The following is an 18,048-nucleotide window of genomic DNA, read 5'->3' as shown; positions in this document are numbered from 1 at the left end:
CATTATTGCGCCAAGCTATGAGAAAAAGACGATGGGATTTTTAACAGCATTTTGGTTTATTGAATTACAAGATTACAACACAATCACAAGAATTGTTTATACAGTAGGTACATACAATTAAAGTAGTCTTGAGACTATCTAATAATACTAGTATAAGATTGTTATTGTCGAACATGTCAAATAAATTTGATCATGATGGTGATCTATCGCTTCATACTATCTTCTTACATTTTAAATAATCATAGCAACAAAAACATGTAATTTAAATAAATGCATTTCCTAATTGGGTACTTTACATTCACTACAAGAATATTCAACGTTTAAAGATTTTATTCAGGAATTACGATAACAATTCATTATCTTGCTATGAATTATTAAAAGTGCACAAAAATACAATATTAACGATATCCAATTCCGTTGTTTAATATTATTATCATACATTGCGTAACTAGTTATATTCATAATAGAGCGATTTTAACATTAGATTTTTTGTAATCATAGTGTTATCGCTTTGGAATATTATTTTACAGATGAATTTTGACACCAAAAAGCTAGTTTAGTTCAATATTCATTTTATTTTTAAAGAATGATATAATTTATTTACCTTTATAGGACAAAGTCAAGACAGACTCACATACAAGATTTTCGTTTACTCTCGGCCACTATTAATCAAGAAGTTTTTAAACCTGCGCAAGAGTTGATAAATATCATATTTGCGCTATGTTTCCGCTGACAATCGGTGCGATCTACATCCGTATTTCTTAATACATCTTTATAGCTAGACTCCCGGCGATAAATGGCAATGCCGGATTTTGTATGGAAAGTGGCGTCTTTTTTTTTTCGCGCGGCCATCGACCAAACTTTGTTTTTTCATTACAAAATAGTGTAATAAACCAAACTTACTATGGCATGTATACCTCTAAACTCAGTCTGAACTGAGTTACGAGCATTAGAAGTTTGATGATTTTCATACAAGATTTGCTTTTTGTGCGCAAGTTTTGTAAGAAATTGCAACAAAATATTGCGCTATTTTTTTATTGCGCTGATTCTGCTCCATACTGATGTCTGGAGCCTTTAATGGATGGTATTGTTTGTTTACACATACAATTTCACTATTTTGTTGCAATTTCTTACAAAACTTTGCGCGCAAAAAGCAAATCTAGTATGAAAATCATCAAACTTCTAATGCTCGTAACTCAGTTTAGACTGAGTTTAGAGGTATACATGTCATAGTAAGTTTGGTTTATTACACTATTTTGTAATCAAAAAACAAAGTTTGGTCGATGGCCGCGCGAAAAAAAAAAGACGCCAATTTCCGGCATTGTCTTTTACCATTGCAAGGCACAATTTCTCAAAAAAAATTGTAGGTAACTACATACTTCTTTTAACTTTTTAGTTGTTTTAAAATCAATTAATTAGAGAGATAAAATGACGTCACAATGGGCGCTATCGTTTGTGTTCACCAGTTGGCACCACTGCTGCACTGTGGAGCAAGGTTCTATCCATAGTTCTATCACTTGCTAGCGGCTAAGGATAGTGACGCCATCTGGTGAGCGCTGAAGCGGTATGAGGACTATCGCATTCGCAGTCACCAGGGTGGCGCCACTGCAGAGTGAGGTGACGAGCTCACGAGTAAGGTCCTGTCATACGTCAGTGCCAACTGATAGGTATAAAAACAATAGCCCTCATTCTGTTTAAAAATTCTTCCATCAAATTTCTACTGAAAGCGCTCTAGCGGCAAGCAGGTGACCGAGATAATCATTACCAAGATTAATTTTACATAGACCTTAGAATTAAACGTTATGTATCACATATTTTTTTAACTCTATACGTTGACAAATTGAATAAGTTAATTAGTTTGAAGAACTTAATTAATTGACTACATTAGAATGAATTCGAGGCGAAATCACTTCAGTGTTAAATTAATTTGACATACTGTGATGGACATGAATATTCAGTTTAGATTTTTTCAATGTAACTATCATGCAATGACGATTGGATAAGGTTATTTTTACGGAACGTTTTTCTTTGTTAATCTTTTTTTTTGTATAAATAAACGATATTTTAAATTGAAGTTTCTCTTTGATTGTTGAACATTTGAACATTAATGATACACGGTCATGAAATCTTCAACATTAATTATATTTTATCTACAATATACATTACTTCAAAGAAGCCTTATTGCTCCAAGTTGCATCGAAACCCTTTTAACATTTCAGATCTATATTTGTGCACTTACCAATAAAAGTACATCGATTACATACGAAAGAGGTTTCATTAGCTTTCACAATCACAAGATATAATAGTGGGTCTGTATAACGCCCTTGCAGTGCACCTAAGCGAAATCGTGATGTTTGTGAAATACGCTTTAATTTATATCCAATTTGATTAATACAAAAGCTCGACCAAGGAAACACCAAGAATGAAAACAGTTTTAAATATTTACAATAAATTGATTGAACCTACTAGAAAAACCAACAAAACTAATTATTCTTTAGTAAACAGGAACAACACCGAAAGCTCAGAGATGGCACGTTTATTTATTTGTACCAAATTATAATCAAATATCGGATAATTATTTAAAATTTTCGATGAACAGCACTGCATTGTAAAATATTTGAAATGTTTAAATTAATTAATCCTAAAATGCACAGATCCAACTTAAGAAGCATTCATATGTACCCAAATAAAACTAAATAATAATAACACATTCTAATACAGAAATTGGACACAGAATTTGTCCAATACACCTTCGAACATAACTTTGACAGGTCTTACCTCTGCTTATACATCCTATTAAATATTACAATAAATTATTAGTATATTACCTATGCTATATTACAACATACTCAACAAGAATCAACAATGGACTTGATAATTATTACTAAATAAATACATGTACAGTATAAATAGTACATAAGCTTACAAACACTTGAGAATCAGGTAACATGGATTCAGTTTAATACCATAGAGGTCGATCTCGATCCCACTGTGAAGTCCTTGTACTGTGAGAATACACAAAGCTGTAACAGAAAAAATATAAAATTAATCTAAAAGTATTGCAGCTTCTTCCCAGTACTGGCCCACATATCATTCCTAGGATAAATGTTTAAAAAGTTATGCTGTTTGGTGCTCTAGATATTGAAATGCAACCCCATTAATTTATAATTTAATGACCCCATAAAAAACAAAAGAAACAAAAGAGGACCAAAATTTTAATTGTATTTTAAAAAATATAGATTAAAATATGTATGACGAAAAGTAAAACCAAACATTCATTATTATCATTTTATGAATCACACAATTAAAAAATTACACTACATATAAGCAACTTTTTATCTCTCCCAAAAACGCACGTATTGAAAATCGCAGTAACATCAAAGCACTTATCGATCATTTATCACATAAAATTATATTAACTTATTATAAAATTACTGCTTTATCATAAAATCATAATAGTTCTACCAAAATCTTATCATCTTATGTCACTCTTATCTATTGGCAAGGTTCAGATAACACACCTTACTTTCCTATATTTCATTAAACTATTAGTTTTACCACAGAATAATAATAAGTACTACGTACAGAAGTTTTACTTCGCGAAGATATTTAAAAAAATGTATGCTCAATGTCATTAACAATATGGTGTAATTTAGCCTGTCTCAAGAGTCAAGCACCATTTTGTTGACAAACGTCAGTGATCGGCACTGCGCCGAAGCTATAGGGCTGACTTCGGTAAAATGATGTGACGTGAGGTGCCAAACTGCGGAAAATGGCGGAAGAAATACATGATTTAGCATGAATTATCATGAATAATATTAACTACTTATTTAAAAACTTAAAAAAGTACATTCTGTGTTTTTATTATTATTTAGGCAGTTAAATACTGCACAGTATTTAGTACACCATTTTCTTTATTTTTTTCCATCATAAACAAGAATACGCGTGCGTGAGTCAATGTTCGCTCGTATGTGAGGCCTTGTCGAATAGTATCCTGTAGGTGGGCCATCGTGCGTGTTTTGTTTTCGATGTAAACTCACGGAGATGAACAGGCCTGGTTTTACTTTCATTCAAAAATAGACTGTATTATAAATGAGCTAAATTTTAAAATGGTGCAAGGTAATAAACATCTATTTCAAGCATTACTGCTCTCAGGCCTAGAAATAAATTACTTCCTATTTACTGCTATAGATAATATAATTAATCTAATCATTTGTTATAATTTTAATATCTGTTAATATTTTCTGTAGGATACAGAAATTAACCAGGTATTTAGTGTTGTGAGAGAGAGAAAATAAGGAGATTCCGAAATTGTGTTTTGAGTAGGTAGGCATGGTTAACATTTGTTAAACCAAATCATTTTGATAAAAATCTCATTTATGAGATAAACTGAGGTTATTCTTTTCCATAATCAGATATAGTTTAAAGATAAAACACGATAACCGCTTCCTGCACCCATATTATATGTGGACGAAGGCGAGGGTAAAGTTTGAGTAACATAGGTATAATTTGAGTCCATTACTATTTAATTACTTTTGAATAGCACAGCTAAAGTACCTTAGAGACTGGAAGTTTTGGCATTGCATGACAGCAAGTCAATTAATATAATTAATAAAGTACAAAATAAGTAATTCTCAAAAATTAAAATCTAAAATATAAAAACTCTTCAGTACAACGACTCATGACCATTGAAGGCTTCCTATTCAGCAGACTGCAAAGAGCTAGTGTCAGGGGTCTCCTTAGTAGATTCCAGGACAGTTGAGAAACCATGACCACTGAGAGGGCAACTGAGTCATTGGACTCCACCCTACCCATGACAAAGAACAGTGCAAACGGACACAGGAGTGGATTATTGTAGTTCCCTACAGATTGCCGCTGGGACCACGGATATAAAAAAAAAAATTATTCGCAAAATATGTTGGTAAGCGCAAAACTCAACAACTCCTGGACCAAATTTTACCAATTATTTGTTTAATGTTTGTTGAAGTCCGAGGATGGTTTTTACAGCGAATAAAATTCGAATAATTTCCGAGCAAAATTCAACCGAACCGGGTAAAACGAGGTCCACGCGTACGAAGTCGCGGACGGCCGCTAGTAACAAAATAAAATTCTCACCTTATCTTTAAGTTGTTGACACATGTGAAGTGCTGCCGTTAGCATGAAGAGCACATCGCTAAGCCATGGCACTGCACAGTCTGCTTGGCAGGAATCAATTCTCATGGTCCCGTGAACCGAACTCAGCTGGTACGCAACAAATATCAGCTTGTGTGACTGTATGTAGAATGATATTGCCAAGTCTTCAGGCAGGTTAGGTGATAGGGCTTTCTGGAAAGAGAAACATTAAGTGTAAGTTTGACGGTGGATTTGTTACTTAGTTTGAAGAAAAATCTGCGTATAAAATCAATGAAGAAACATCAAACTCAGTGGTGTTCTTTAAAAAAAATTATTATGAAAGTACTTCAAGTACCATAAAAACAGGAAATAACAAGTTTTGGTGATAAATATTCATGCTTATGGTATACATAAAGTACAAACAAAAACACATTTACATGATAAAAAATTCGCAATAGATGTTATGGTTAAAATGAAAAAGAATTGCCTAGAAAAGTGTTTTTCAACCTGTGGGTCGCGACCGCCTGGGGGTCGCGAGAGGTCGTAAAAACTACTTCAGTAAAAAAAATCCTTATAAAGACAGATTAATCCGAAATCTAATTATGCAAATGTTGTATGGATTGAAGTAGTCGGTCCCTACAAACATCTTTGCAACATTATAAAATGCATGAAAAAAAAAGCGAACGGTCGGGGGGTCGCCAAAAATTTTTTCATACTAGGGGGGTCGTGTGATGAAAAAGGTTGAAAAACACTGGCCTAGAATACTTACCATATTTCTACTTTTCATAAGCTCATCAATAGCTTTCTTCTTAGGGAGTACTAAGGCAGTGCGTGCTCTCTGCAGAGAGCCGAGTAAACATTGTATTATATGTAGGACTTCTTCGGACGATCTGTAATAAGTTTAAACATGATTTTAATATTTGAAGTATCATCCATCAGCTAAATTAAGCAGTAAAGTCTAAATCTTAGGTTGTGACCTCTGATACTATGACCCACACAACAAAAGAATCATTTTTATCTAATCTATACAACTAATAACAAAACAAGAAACGTGGACTGAATCATACATTGCTGGGTTTATTTATTGATCTAAATTAGATAATAATATACCTAAAGATATAATGTTTGTCCACATTATCAATATAGCCTATAGCTTGCTGCAAATGATTGGCTGCATCTTGAATCTGCTGCAATTTCCACGGTCCGTCTTGGTTGATTGATGTACGACATATTGTGTGAAGCTGACGAAGTACCTTGAAGCTTATGTCCTTAAACATAAACAAGTAGAGTGTGAAAATGTTGAATTTATATTATGATGCATAATACCTATTACCTACACCGTGACACAAATTTTATGCAATTAAATCAATCAGTTAAATATTTGAAATGTACTAATTCAATATGATAGAAATAACGAATACAAGTGATTGATGAAACTGTAAATCAATGTTCATGGATTAACAGAATTGATATGTTTGTTTTTTATGTAAGAACAAGCAGTGGTAATGGATTAATTAAGACTTAAATATGACAATCATTCATAATTAACAAATCAAGTGCCTATCAAACATTGATTGAAACTTCTTAAAGAGTTTAAATGGCTGTAACATACAATATTTAGGAGTAAAGGTCGAATTGTTGCCACAATATTTTGAACTATATACAGATGAAGTAAGGTTCAAATTGATTAAAAAAATATGGTTCTGCAATGTTTTAAAAGTTACAATAATGTAACATTCAAACTTACTGCATGAGTGATGCTATCACCAGTCAAAGTGACTATACATTTCAGCTGTTCAGGCTGTGATGTCAAGATGAATTTGTCCTGCTTCTGGCCTTCGTTGCCATATAATGGCACGGGGAATCTGTGAGCGCATTCCTGAAAGCAAAACCGAGTCAAGTGTCTGACGGTTAACATCATTCATTGTACCTACATTGTAGTAAAATACTCACGACTAGAACCGAATGAAGCTGATGTAATATAGCGTGCACCTCCTCGCGAAGGACCCATTCGAATTCTTCTTTCTGAAAACAATTGGACATCATGAATAATACATTCTAACTAGAACAACATTAAATCGACACGATCAGTAAGCTACGTTTCGAACGCTTTACATACCAAATTGGCAGCCTCTTCTTTTTCGTTATCACTCATTGCAAATAATGTGTGGGGAACCAATATTTTAGAATTGGCCAATTTATTTTATTTGCCGTCGTCCATTCACAAATGGTTTTACACGAAAATGAAATGATTGATGATTGAGACAGACGAGGAGAGAAGGTTGGGAGGAGCGAGGGGGGGAGGAGGAGGATGAAGTTGACAACTGTCAATATTGTTGACATTGACAGACACATGACATATGACGACCACAGATATGGATTAGAGTAGATACAGCAAGTTGCTAGTCAAAGCGTGCCATTCCGATATGTCCAAATGGACATACATGGTCGAGTGATGTTCATGTAATCCGATTACAACAATCAGATACGATGATTTTACGAGGACAGTAGTACGAACACGGTAGAAAGAAGAAATTATTTACGGATTGAGAATTGTAATTAATTAGAATAAAGTAGCAGTAGAAGAATTATAAAACAAGTTAGATCAGTGATGGCGGAAGACAGAGTGCACTGTATAACGTCGAAATATACAAATCAAGAAATTAGGTCAGTGATCGCAGTATACACTATTAATTACTAGTCTATGTATACGACGGCCGAGATTTTGTCGTTTAGAAATATCTTCAAAACTAGGTACCTGACTTAGCTTTATGAAAGAAAACGTATTGGCAAAACTACGCATTTTTACATTTATTAAAAATAAAAAGCTTGAGTATAGTCTTTATTTTATGAAACTAGGTCATTTACTTACTAGGATATTTAAAAGTATGGAATTAAGTATGAATTACTAGAAGTACTATTTAACATAATGGAATAACGATCATTACTTTCATAAACATTAGGCACAACAAAAATATTATTTGCAAATTAATAATGTAGAATTGTAGAATAACGTCTACCGGTACAAAATTATTTTAATCCACAGTCAGACTAGCTATAAATTTAACAAAATATCAGTTTTATCGGAATTAATTAATTTTCGAATCGAGTCACACGATATCATTCGATGACTTTGCGAATGTAGTACGATGATACGATTACTTTTACGTTGCGGCAATCACTAAAATTCGCTAAAATGACACTAATGACGTTTAAAAAGTGGCACGCTCGGCTTCATACAATTTTTGACACATGCTGCATCTATCCCATGAAGCTACAGATAAAAATGGAGGCCACACTCCGAATACCTACTTGAAGCACAAACTAAGTATCACTATCTCGCTCTCTGTGGGCAGACTCGCTCTTTCTAAATAAACAAAAAATATAAAATTGCTCAAATTCAATGAAACCAATGTAAAATCTTTATTTCTTGACATAGGTATCATTAAAAATGATAAGTGTAATTACTGGTAAAACGTTTTAGGAAGAAATTACTGTAAAAATGTGAAAAATGTTTACAATGATCCAATGTCGGAAATCACGAAATAAACACTTACGCGTGGAATCTTATGTCACTTCCAGGACACCACGTACTACCGCAACCACGCACTACAAAATTTTGCACCAATTCTTGTGATAAAACAATGATTATTTCCTGTAAACAATCTCAAACGAAATTAACTGCTTAATAAACAAAATAGTAAACAACCGCCATGATGGGCCGGATTGGGCCGATGTTGCCACATGGTACCGATTACCCAGGAATTGGGATTGTAATTCCCTGATTCGCCAACACATTAAGACTAAATGGCCGACTATTTTTAAATATTTTATTTAACTAGGAAATCTTAGTTTCAAATATTAATTATTTATTTGTTTAACTTCTGATTTGGTTAGTGAATTGGCTATTTCGAAGAATTTACAAGGAGATTTAAATCAGAAGATAGCAATACTACAGTTCACACTAAAAAGAGAGGTAGGGCCGCAGAGAGCGAGATAGATATAAGTAGGTATTTGACTCAAGTTTTTGTTCCAACTCTGCCCTCCATTTTTATCTTTAGCTTCATGATCTATCCATATCTGTGATGACGACGAAAAGGTTTTTCTTTTTTACCATTGATATTATAAGATCATATCATAATAGGTACAAGCCCGCAGACAGGATATCACTTATTTAACCTCTATTCTACGATTCAGGTATAATAATTTTCTGATTAAATTTTTACGACAAATTAAATTGTTTGTACTGTGTATTAATACAACGCCTGCCACTTACATGGCCGTATCTAATACTATTTAAAAATATTTTGTGATAAAAACAAAATAAATGTCAACTTCATAATTATAATGACATTAATCAACACAAAATTTTATTGTCTATTGCTTTATTAATTTCCTTGATTCCAAATAAATATTCCCTTGATTATTTTCCAAAATGTTCCCTGCTCAACTCAAAGTACTTTACGGTCAAATCGAAAATGCTATGAGAGGTGCTGGATTTATTGCCGGGTAAGGTCCCAAAAATTTGTAAATATAATCCAATTCACATTTGATTTCGTAGATCATAACTTATTATGTTACAAATAAAACAAAACTGTTTGTTTAAATTATGATTAGCATAGCTTGTGTGTATTCTTAGTACACTTTTTTACCCGCCAGTGGCAGAAGAAGGTTTATGTTTTTATCACAATCAAGCTGATAAGAACTAAACTAAACGACACGGTCACTGCCTTGAACTTGTCGCCGCAGCGCCGCGGCGCCGTTACCATAGTCGTTAGTCGTTACTTTACATACCTAGGTATTTTAATCTTATTTTTTTATTCAGGAAATCCGGAAGGCATATGAAATTTCCTTACACTATCTCTGCGAAAATGGCTCAATTCCCAATTTTTCACTACCTGAAAAATAATATGATTTGGATGTATTATCCACATGGAATAGTAGTAGGATTTTACTTTTTTACGAAGATTCATTCAGTAGCTAATTCTGAGGGCAATAAAAGGGCTTGGGCTGAAACGCAAAGAAAAGCTGCAGAAAAAGAACATCATTAAAATTTCTTTGCGTTTGTAATTTTATTGGTGTTTAAAAGAATTGAAACAAAATAAACCATTGAAATCTGTAAAATTGTTTTATTTCAGAATAATTTATTTCAAATAAAATTATTTCTGGACAAGTAGCAATTTTTGAACGCTCCGAAAATTTGAACCTTTGAAAAATAATGAAATGATAAATGAAAGGCTAGTTTAGGCTTATTTTCTGCTTGCCCTAGCCAGACCCTAGTACCCGAATGTGTTTTTAAACAAATTCCAACATGGCAAAAATCGGAACCAGCGATCCAGTATTGACAGCGGCGCCCCCCGGTGGCTTAAAAGACAGTCCATGACAGTTCAGTATATTGGTTTGGGTCTTTATCTCGGGAAAAAAAAAGAAAAAAAAAGTCACAATGGCGTTGTGTTCTTGTTTTAAATAATTTCCTTTTTGCTTTAATCGTATTAATCCAACAAAGTTATTAAGATTTATTCATAGAAGAAATTGTTCACCATTTATTTACACAAAAAGGAAGAAATGTTGAGCAAAGAAACAGCCTTTGTCATTCTTTCTGAATCTGTCAAAAGTGATCGTAGTATTTGAACAACAAATAATTTATTTAAATTCAATTTGATAGAGTTTTAATGTTAAAATGTCTATTTATTGGTGAATAACAAAGTGTTAGTCATTAATAATCAAGATGTGGGTGAAGCCTCAAGAAGTTTTCATAAAAACTGCTTTGTGGTACTGTGTCTTATCTTTGTCGATAATAATTTGTTTGTGATTTCGTATTGTACTTAATGGAATAGCATTGACGTATTTATGTATCCTATAGGGATTGTGATGACACCAGCTTGTATTTCGTGTTGCAACGGCGAAAAGGCCATGGCAAGTCGAGAGGTTTATCTTCTTTACTTGTGGGTACTTTGGATAGTGTGATGGACACAAAACCGGCTCCGTACAGAATACTGCATCAGACTCCTAACTCTGAAGTGTACTATGGTAACGCCACAGCTCTTTTTCATCTAAATAAATATTTTTTTCATAGTCTTTAATGATTCCAATTAGAAACTATACTTTTGCTATTGCAGTAATAGCCACGGCTCTGACAGAGGCAGAGATACGTCAGGACTGGCAGTGGTTGTTTGAAAATGTCTGCCCTACTTTGCATTCATTTGATACCGAGGATGAGGTCACAGAATTTGTGTGCTGCAAGATAAATTCTGTCATTGCCACTGAGCAGGACAACTTTACTGAAGGTATTTATTTATTTGAAATTTTTTTGCTCATTGAACAGGGAACAAAAGCTAGTATACCTAATTATAAGTACCTACTTCATTGTTGTGGTCCTAAAACACAAACATTATTATTTCATATAGTTTTTCTAGTCTAATAGTTTAATGATATTAATTAAAATACAAAATCAACCCTATTGTTACTCAATTTGAACAATACATTAAGACTATTTGGTAAATAAGTTGGTAATTGGAATTGATGACTGTGTTCAATATAAAATACTGTTGAATTAAATATTAATTGAGTGCTCTTATTTTAGATGAAGATACACTCAACTACAAAAATGTTGATTATGAGTTTCATCAGAGATTTGGCATGCCCAGAGATGAAAAGCTTGTTTGTTACTATTCATGCAGGTGAGTGTTTTATTTTATATTAATTTTGTACTTTCTTTTGTAAAATACATAATATAATAAAACCATTGTTTGGTATTGAATTAATTAGCATTAAGAGTCAACAGCAAATGTTTGCTTTAATGTGTGTGTATTACATTCATGTGTTTCTAGCTTTATGTGCCTTATCCAGAAAACTCCATTTTTTTTGTTTTCACCTGAAAATCTTTGAAAATTGTTTTTTGTTTGTATAGTTACTGGAAGGGAAAAATACCTCGGCAAGGCTGGATGTACCTGTCAGTCCACTACATGTGTTTCTACTCGTACATATTTGGCCGTAAAACCACTGTCAAGATCCGCTGGGCTGACGTTACGGAGTTGGCCAAAACGAACAGCATTCTCTTCCCGGACTCAATTAAAATTGTGACTAGGGATGGAGAGCATTACTTCACACTCTTCTTGAAGAAGAACGAGACTTTTGCACTGATGCAACAGCTAGCCAATATTGCCATGAAACAGTGAGTACATCATAATCTATTTATTATATTCTAATAAATATAAGCTAATTTTAAGGTGTATGTTGGTTGTCCAATGGTCTGATGTTTTTATCTAGAAACTAATAAGGAGTATTCAGTAAAAAATTCATGGCTTAGTTCCAAATAGAACTGAAGATAATTTGAGTTTTTGCAAATTATGCTGATTAGCGAATTTTTTGTTTACGTAATGTCACGGACGGGTACGGCGCCACGGCCGCGTCAGACGAGAGTTTATTACAAAAAATGTCTTATTTATTTATTGATAAAGGTACACCAACAGCAATACACATTTAAGACATTCACAGTATACAACACATATTAGGGTTTTAGTTTAAATATGTTTGCCAATTACAGGTATACACAACAATTTCCAAAACATTGCAGCTTATTAAATATATTATTTGTGTATACAAAACACTAAGAATTTCACAACCAACGAGTCAAGCAATAAAGTTTTCCTATCACGAGTGTGTACTGAAAGGCTGAAAATGATTGTTTAATTTGGTTTTGAATTTGGTAGAGGAATCGTTGAAAATGTCAATATCTGGTATTATGTTTTTCGTTTCGTTGTACAGGTTACATATTCTGGCTATGGGATAGTGTACTCCAAGATTAGTCTTGTGCTTCGGTATGCTGAACAACTTGCGTATAGGGTATCGAGGATATCTGTGAGGGACATTGATTTTAATTTGGCCAAGAAGATTAGTGCTTTTAAGTTTGTTGCTTAAAATTTTGTGAAGGAACATAAGGTCTGCCTTCGCGCGTCGGTTCTTCAGAGTTGTCATTTCGAAGAATGATAGCCGTTGGTTGTAGGGGCTCCTGTGGGATATACCTGGAGTTGAAAAGGCAAGATAGCGCGTGAATGCTCGTTGTATAGATTCAATGCGCTGGGATGGCGCACTATAGACTGGGTTCCAGGCGACGCTTGCGAATTCCAGATGGCTACGCACAAGGGTATTGAAAAGAATCTTTTTAGTTTGAATATTTCTGAAACTTCTCGCATTTCTTTTCAGAAAACCGAGCATACGAGCCGCGCTTCTTATTGCTTTCTCCGTATGAGCAGTGAGTTTCAATTTGCTGTCAAGTATCACGCCTAAGTCTCTGACTTCCTTAACTTCTGTTAGGGTGACACCATTCAAGGTGTAGGTGGTGTCAACAGGGTGTTTCTTTTTTGTGTAACTGATGTGGTAACACTTGGCAGGGTTTAGCAACATCCCATTCTGAGCACACCAATCGGAAATGTTACTTAAGTCGGTTTGCAAATGGTTCGCATCTTCGGGTCCCCTGATAGTTTTACTTATCTTAATATCATCAGCAAACATATATACACTGGCGTGACTTATTTTTGCAACTATGTCATTGATGAATATTAAAAACAACAAGGGACCCAGATGAGAACCCTGTGGAACGCCAGACACAGCGTAGAATACTTTTGACTCGTATCCATTTATGGCCACGGCCTGGGGTCTCTTTGACAGATAGGATGCAAACCAACGCAACAGCGACCCATAAAAACCCATGCCTTGAAGTTTGCACAAGAGAATGTCGTGATCGACCTTGTCGAACGCGCTTGAAAAGTCGGTATATATAGTATCCACTTGCAAGCCCATGTCAACCTCCTGAGATACAGTAGAAACAAAAGATACCAAATTAGATTCCACAGATCGGCCACGCATAAAACCGTGTTGTACCTCTGATAAACTATTTTCGGTATGGTTGTAGATTAAGGGGTACACGAGGCATTCGAACAACTTAGAGAAGCACGACAATATTGATATCGGCCGGTAATTAGCGACATTAATTCTGTCGCCTTTTTTATAAATTGGTAAAATTCTGGCCTTTTTCCATTCATTTGGAAACATTCCATCGCGTAAGGAACGATTAAATATTATCGTTAATGGAATGACCAGTGAGGCACCGCATCTTTTTACGAAAAAAGGTGGTATGTCATCTGGGCCGGGACCCTTTTTGGTATTTAGTAGTTTTATTTTTGCTAGGACGTGCGTCTCGCTTAATTGCAAGTTAGTAATGTGCTCATTAGTGCTCGTATCTGAGTTGAGAATATTGATGTTATTGGTAGTTGAGTATACCGAAGAAAAGTGGCTTGCAAATAAATTCGCTATCTCAAGCCCTGAGGACGCGGTCAAGCCATTCAGTTTCATTTCAGAGGGCAGAGCCGAGAGACCTTTGCGTTTATCTTTTATGAAACGCCAAAATTTATCAGGATTTCTACAAATGCTTGTTTCGATTTCCTTCATGTAGTTATTATGACAAATTACAGAAAGTTTATGACAACGTTCCCTAAGTAAATTGTATTCATATTTGTCTCTTAAGTTATTATATCTAATGTATCTTTTACGAGCTTTGTTCTTTTCACCAAGTAGTTTTATCATTTTTTTTGTAAACCATGGTGGAAAGTTGGACTGTTTTGATATATTTTTGGGTACATTATTGACAATTCCAGTTTTCAACCTCTCGTAAAACTCAGCAACAAGTTCGTTTACATCTGTACAGTCTCTAAAAACCGCGTGCCAATCAGTACAACTCAAATCTAAGTTCAGTGACTCATAGTCTGCTTTATAAAAATTATACCTTTCACAGGACTTTGGTAACAAATTTGCAGCAGAGTCAGGTGTCAATGTCAATTTTAAAAATGCCCATCTACCTACACACATTTGGCAAATATCTGGAACCTTAAACATTTATCTAATTGCAATTTTAATACTCATAAAAAATCAGCCAAGTGTGATGATTGACCATATAATTTTCGTCCAATCTCCACTTCAAAAATTACGACTACTAAATATATTTTTCTTGTAAGGATTCCAAAGAACCATAACAGTAGTTATAGCCTGACCAGGAACATAAAAACCCTGGCATAGAGGCGCGTCAATTGCATTTGATAGTGCAACACTGAGTACAGTCGTACCTGTGTTAAATTAATAGGCTAACTTTATGTATCAGGATTCAGGATTACGGGCTAATTTGATATTTTCATGAATTAACGAAAAAATATTATTATAGGTAACCTGGTTTAAATAAATAAAATGAAAACATCAATCGATCTAGTAGGATTTATTTTATTATTCATCAATAATCAAATTCAGAACTTGAATATTCAACTGCAATGTCTGCTCATGAACGCTTCAAACTCGGTACTTCTTTCCCAATTCCATAAAATTCAACACTTAGAAAGTGACAAAAAACTTTAAAATAGGTAGTTGAAACAAACCACAGCTAATTTTCATAGTGGACTGTACTATACGATAAACATGTCAGTCAATTTGACACCCTTGTCGGAAAAATTATTCAATGAAAATATTGTCCGAACCCTTAGTATTTCTCTTCGACAAATACTTTAACACATTGTGAACCACTTTTCTTTCACGACTATGAAAAGATTTTAGCAATTTAATTCACAAAATCAATTGCGCACATTTAAAATAAAGTTTGTTTACACTTTGACAGCAATAGACTGACATGCAAGGTGACATGACAATGAAGTTTTCAGTTACTGTTGCCATTAAAAGAAATTAGTACCATTAGTTTTCCGCAACATGGCGAGGGTTTTTATGTTCCTGGTCAGGCTATACTTAATGGAATGTCAGACTTTCACATTCCTGACCACTACTGTCGTCGGTCGCAACGCCCGCAACAATAAGAAGAAAACAACTATAGCTATAACAAGCTTGATAGATGAACGTTTTTATAAGTCGTAAGCAAAACATTTCCTTTTTCAGGTTAATAGACGACAAATCTGGCAGTTTCAATATCGATAAAGAGCTATTGACCAAACTCAGCAAAAATGTACCAAAGAAACCGTCATTCCTGAAACGTGACTTGGACGCGAAAAAGCAGTCTAATCTTTACACGTTACGGTTCCGTTTGCCGCACACTGAGAAGTTGGATGGCACTGAGGAGTGCACTTTATGGACGCCATACAATAAGAAACAAAATTGGGGCAGATTGTATTTGTCGCAGAACTTCATTTGTTTCGATAGTCGGGTAAGTATTTTGCCTTTATAAAGAATCAAAAGGGTTTCAATGAACGCCGCGAAAACGTATGCAATCTTCACGAAGCATCACTTCGCGAAACGTATTCTATGTATTTCAAATACATCAAAGTAAAAAAAGACTATTTTGTTACTGAGCGTTTCATCGAAATTTTTGCTTAGTCACGAAAAGTAGATTATGTAAAAATTACCACCGACACAATGCAAACCTATTTACGTGACGCAGAATAATGTTTTAAGTCTCACTAGCGACATTCACATGGTTTTCTCATGTATAGTACGAGCAGTTATAATGTTTTCGGAAAATGTCGCAACATTTGTACTATAATACAGAGCGTATGTATAGATAGTGTAAGTATAGAGCCGTTATTTCATACAACTAGTTTTATTTGAAATTGTGTTATAATTTGCATTTTGATTACAATTCGTTACACTATTCCTATCAGTGAACTGTAGTACAAATATTTGATACTTTTGATTAGCTGTACTATAGCATAACAAAGTGTAACTTTATTTCTCAATTTAACAATTTTCCTTATATTCTACTAGCTTCTATCCGCAACTTCGTCCGCGTAAACGGTTTATCCGTCAGGTCACCGTCTTTATTTAATTGGTTTAGTTTTTTCTCGCCGAATGCGTCTAAAATAATGTCTCATCAATCTAGGGCCCGCCGTTTCGATGATTAATAACAGACATATTAAAATGTAACAAAAAGTTTCTGTTATAAGTATAAATTGATACATTTAGCAAAAAGCGTTATTTTGATATTCAATAGGGTTGTTCGTCAACTCGCACCTTTTCAAAAGTACAGTCAAATAAAAACTAATTGAATCTAAAACCTTTCAGTGTGTCGGCTATGTAGTGATCAAACTTTAAGGGATTCTTTGACGCAGTGCATTTTCGCATGTTAACCGCGCATGGAACCGCTGGGAAGGCGTATCCTTGTTCAACAATAACGTCGAAACTAAAAGACGTATGGCCGTTTTCACCATCAATCCCTAAATTTTAAGTGACCCCTTGGTAATCAAAATTCCTGTTAAGTGTCACCATAGGGGTCACTTAAAAATTAGGGATTAATGGTGAAAACGGACAGTAGACTAATAAATTTACATTCGTTTTGTAGAATATCTGGTTTTTCTTGTGTTGTAAAATAACCGAAAAAGAAGTAAAAATGACATGTTTTTTCTACTTAAATCCATTCTTACTCCCTTAAAATGTATGAAATTCGTGTCTCTTTTCTCTTCTACCAATAGATAATTTTATTTACATATTCAAATTATTTATTTGCAATAAATGTGTTTATTAGGAATTATTTATACCTACTAGGTCCTTACTTATGAAATTATTTATTATTATGGAGAATACGAAAATGTATTAAGTATTTCCATACTAACATTTCTTTGCGAATTTTTAAGAAACCACAAATTCAAATTTTATAAAATTTTGTGGGTTGATTAAAACAACATTAAGCTATAGGAAACGATTAGTAAAATTTTTTGGAAATTGGTATCTGTAAAAATATTTATGCAACCTAAAAGATGGAATAGCAAGTTTATTAAGAAAGATGTCTCGTGTTAAATGAGTGGACGTCGCTTTTCTTAGTAAATAAATGTATAATGTTTACGGGTTACGGGTTCCTTGTCAGGACTACGGAACCCTAAAAAAATGATGAACATAGCATGAATATTGAAGAAAAAACGCTAATTTCCTAGATAAAGACCCAATATTATA

General features: G+C 34.0%; 2 protein-coding genes across 2 annotated transcripts in view; one reads left to right on the top strand and one right to left on the bottom strand.

Moving 5' to 3' along the window:
• Positions 1–35: 35 nt before the first annotated feature.
• LOC135071737 (protein rogdi) lies at positions 36–7,406 on the bottom strand. Its single transcript, XM_063965523.1, has 7 exons — positions 7,232–7,406; positions 7,066–7,137; positions 6,860–6,991; positions 6,223–6,380; positions 5,882–6,002; positions 5,116–5,325; positions 36–3,023 (listed from the first exon to the last, which is right to left on the bottom strand). Exons 1-7 carry the CDS (start codon positions 7,265–7,267, stop codon positions 2,955–2,957), a joined length of 798 nt encoding a protein of 265 aa, XP_063821593.1. The 5' UTR covers positions 7,268–7,406; the 3' UTR covers positions 36–2,954.
• Positions 7,407–10,551: 3,145 nt separating this feature from the next.
• LOC135072079 (TBC1 domain family member 9) overlaps positions 10,552–18,048 on the top strand; it is a 32,396-nt gene continuing 24,899 nt past the window's right edge. The window contains exons 1-6 of the mRNA XM_063966026.1: positions 10,552–10,884; positions 10,976–11,142; positions 11,232–11,399; positions 11,696–11,792; positions 12,023–12,286; positions 16,045–16,309. Coding sequence (XP_063822096.1) covers positions 10,841–10,884; positions 10,976–11,142; positions 11,232–11,399; positions 11,696–11,792; positions 12,023–12,286; positions 16,045–16,309 — 1,005 coding nt within the window. The 5' untranslated portion in view covers positions 10,552–10,840. The remainder of the gene's footprint in view (positions 10,885–10,975; positions 11,143–11,231; positions 11,400–11,695; positions 11,793–12,022; positions 12,287–16,044; positions 16,310–18,048) is intronic.

The sequence above is a fragment of the Ostrinia nubilalis genome, chromosome 5 (assembly GCF_963855985.1).
Source record: "Ostrinia nubilalis chromosome 5, ilOstNubi1.1, whole genome shotgun sequence".
Classification (NCBI taxonomy): Eukaryota; Metazoa; Arthropoda; class Insecta; order Lepidoptera; family Crambidae; genus Ostrinia; species Ostrinia nubilalis.
This window is presented reverse-complemented; position numbering and strand designations above follow the sequence as displayed.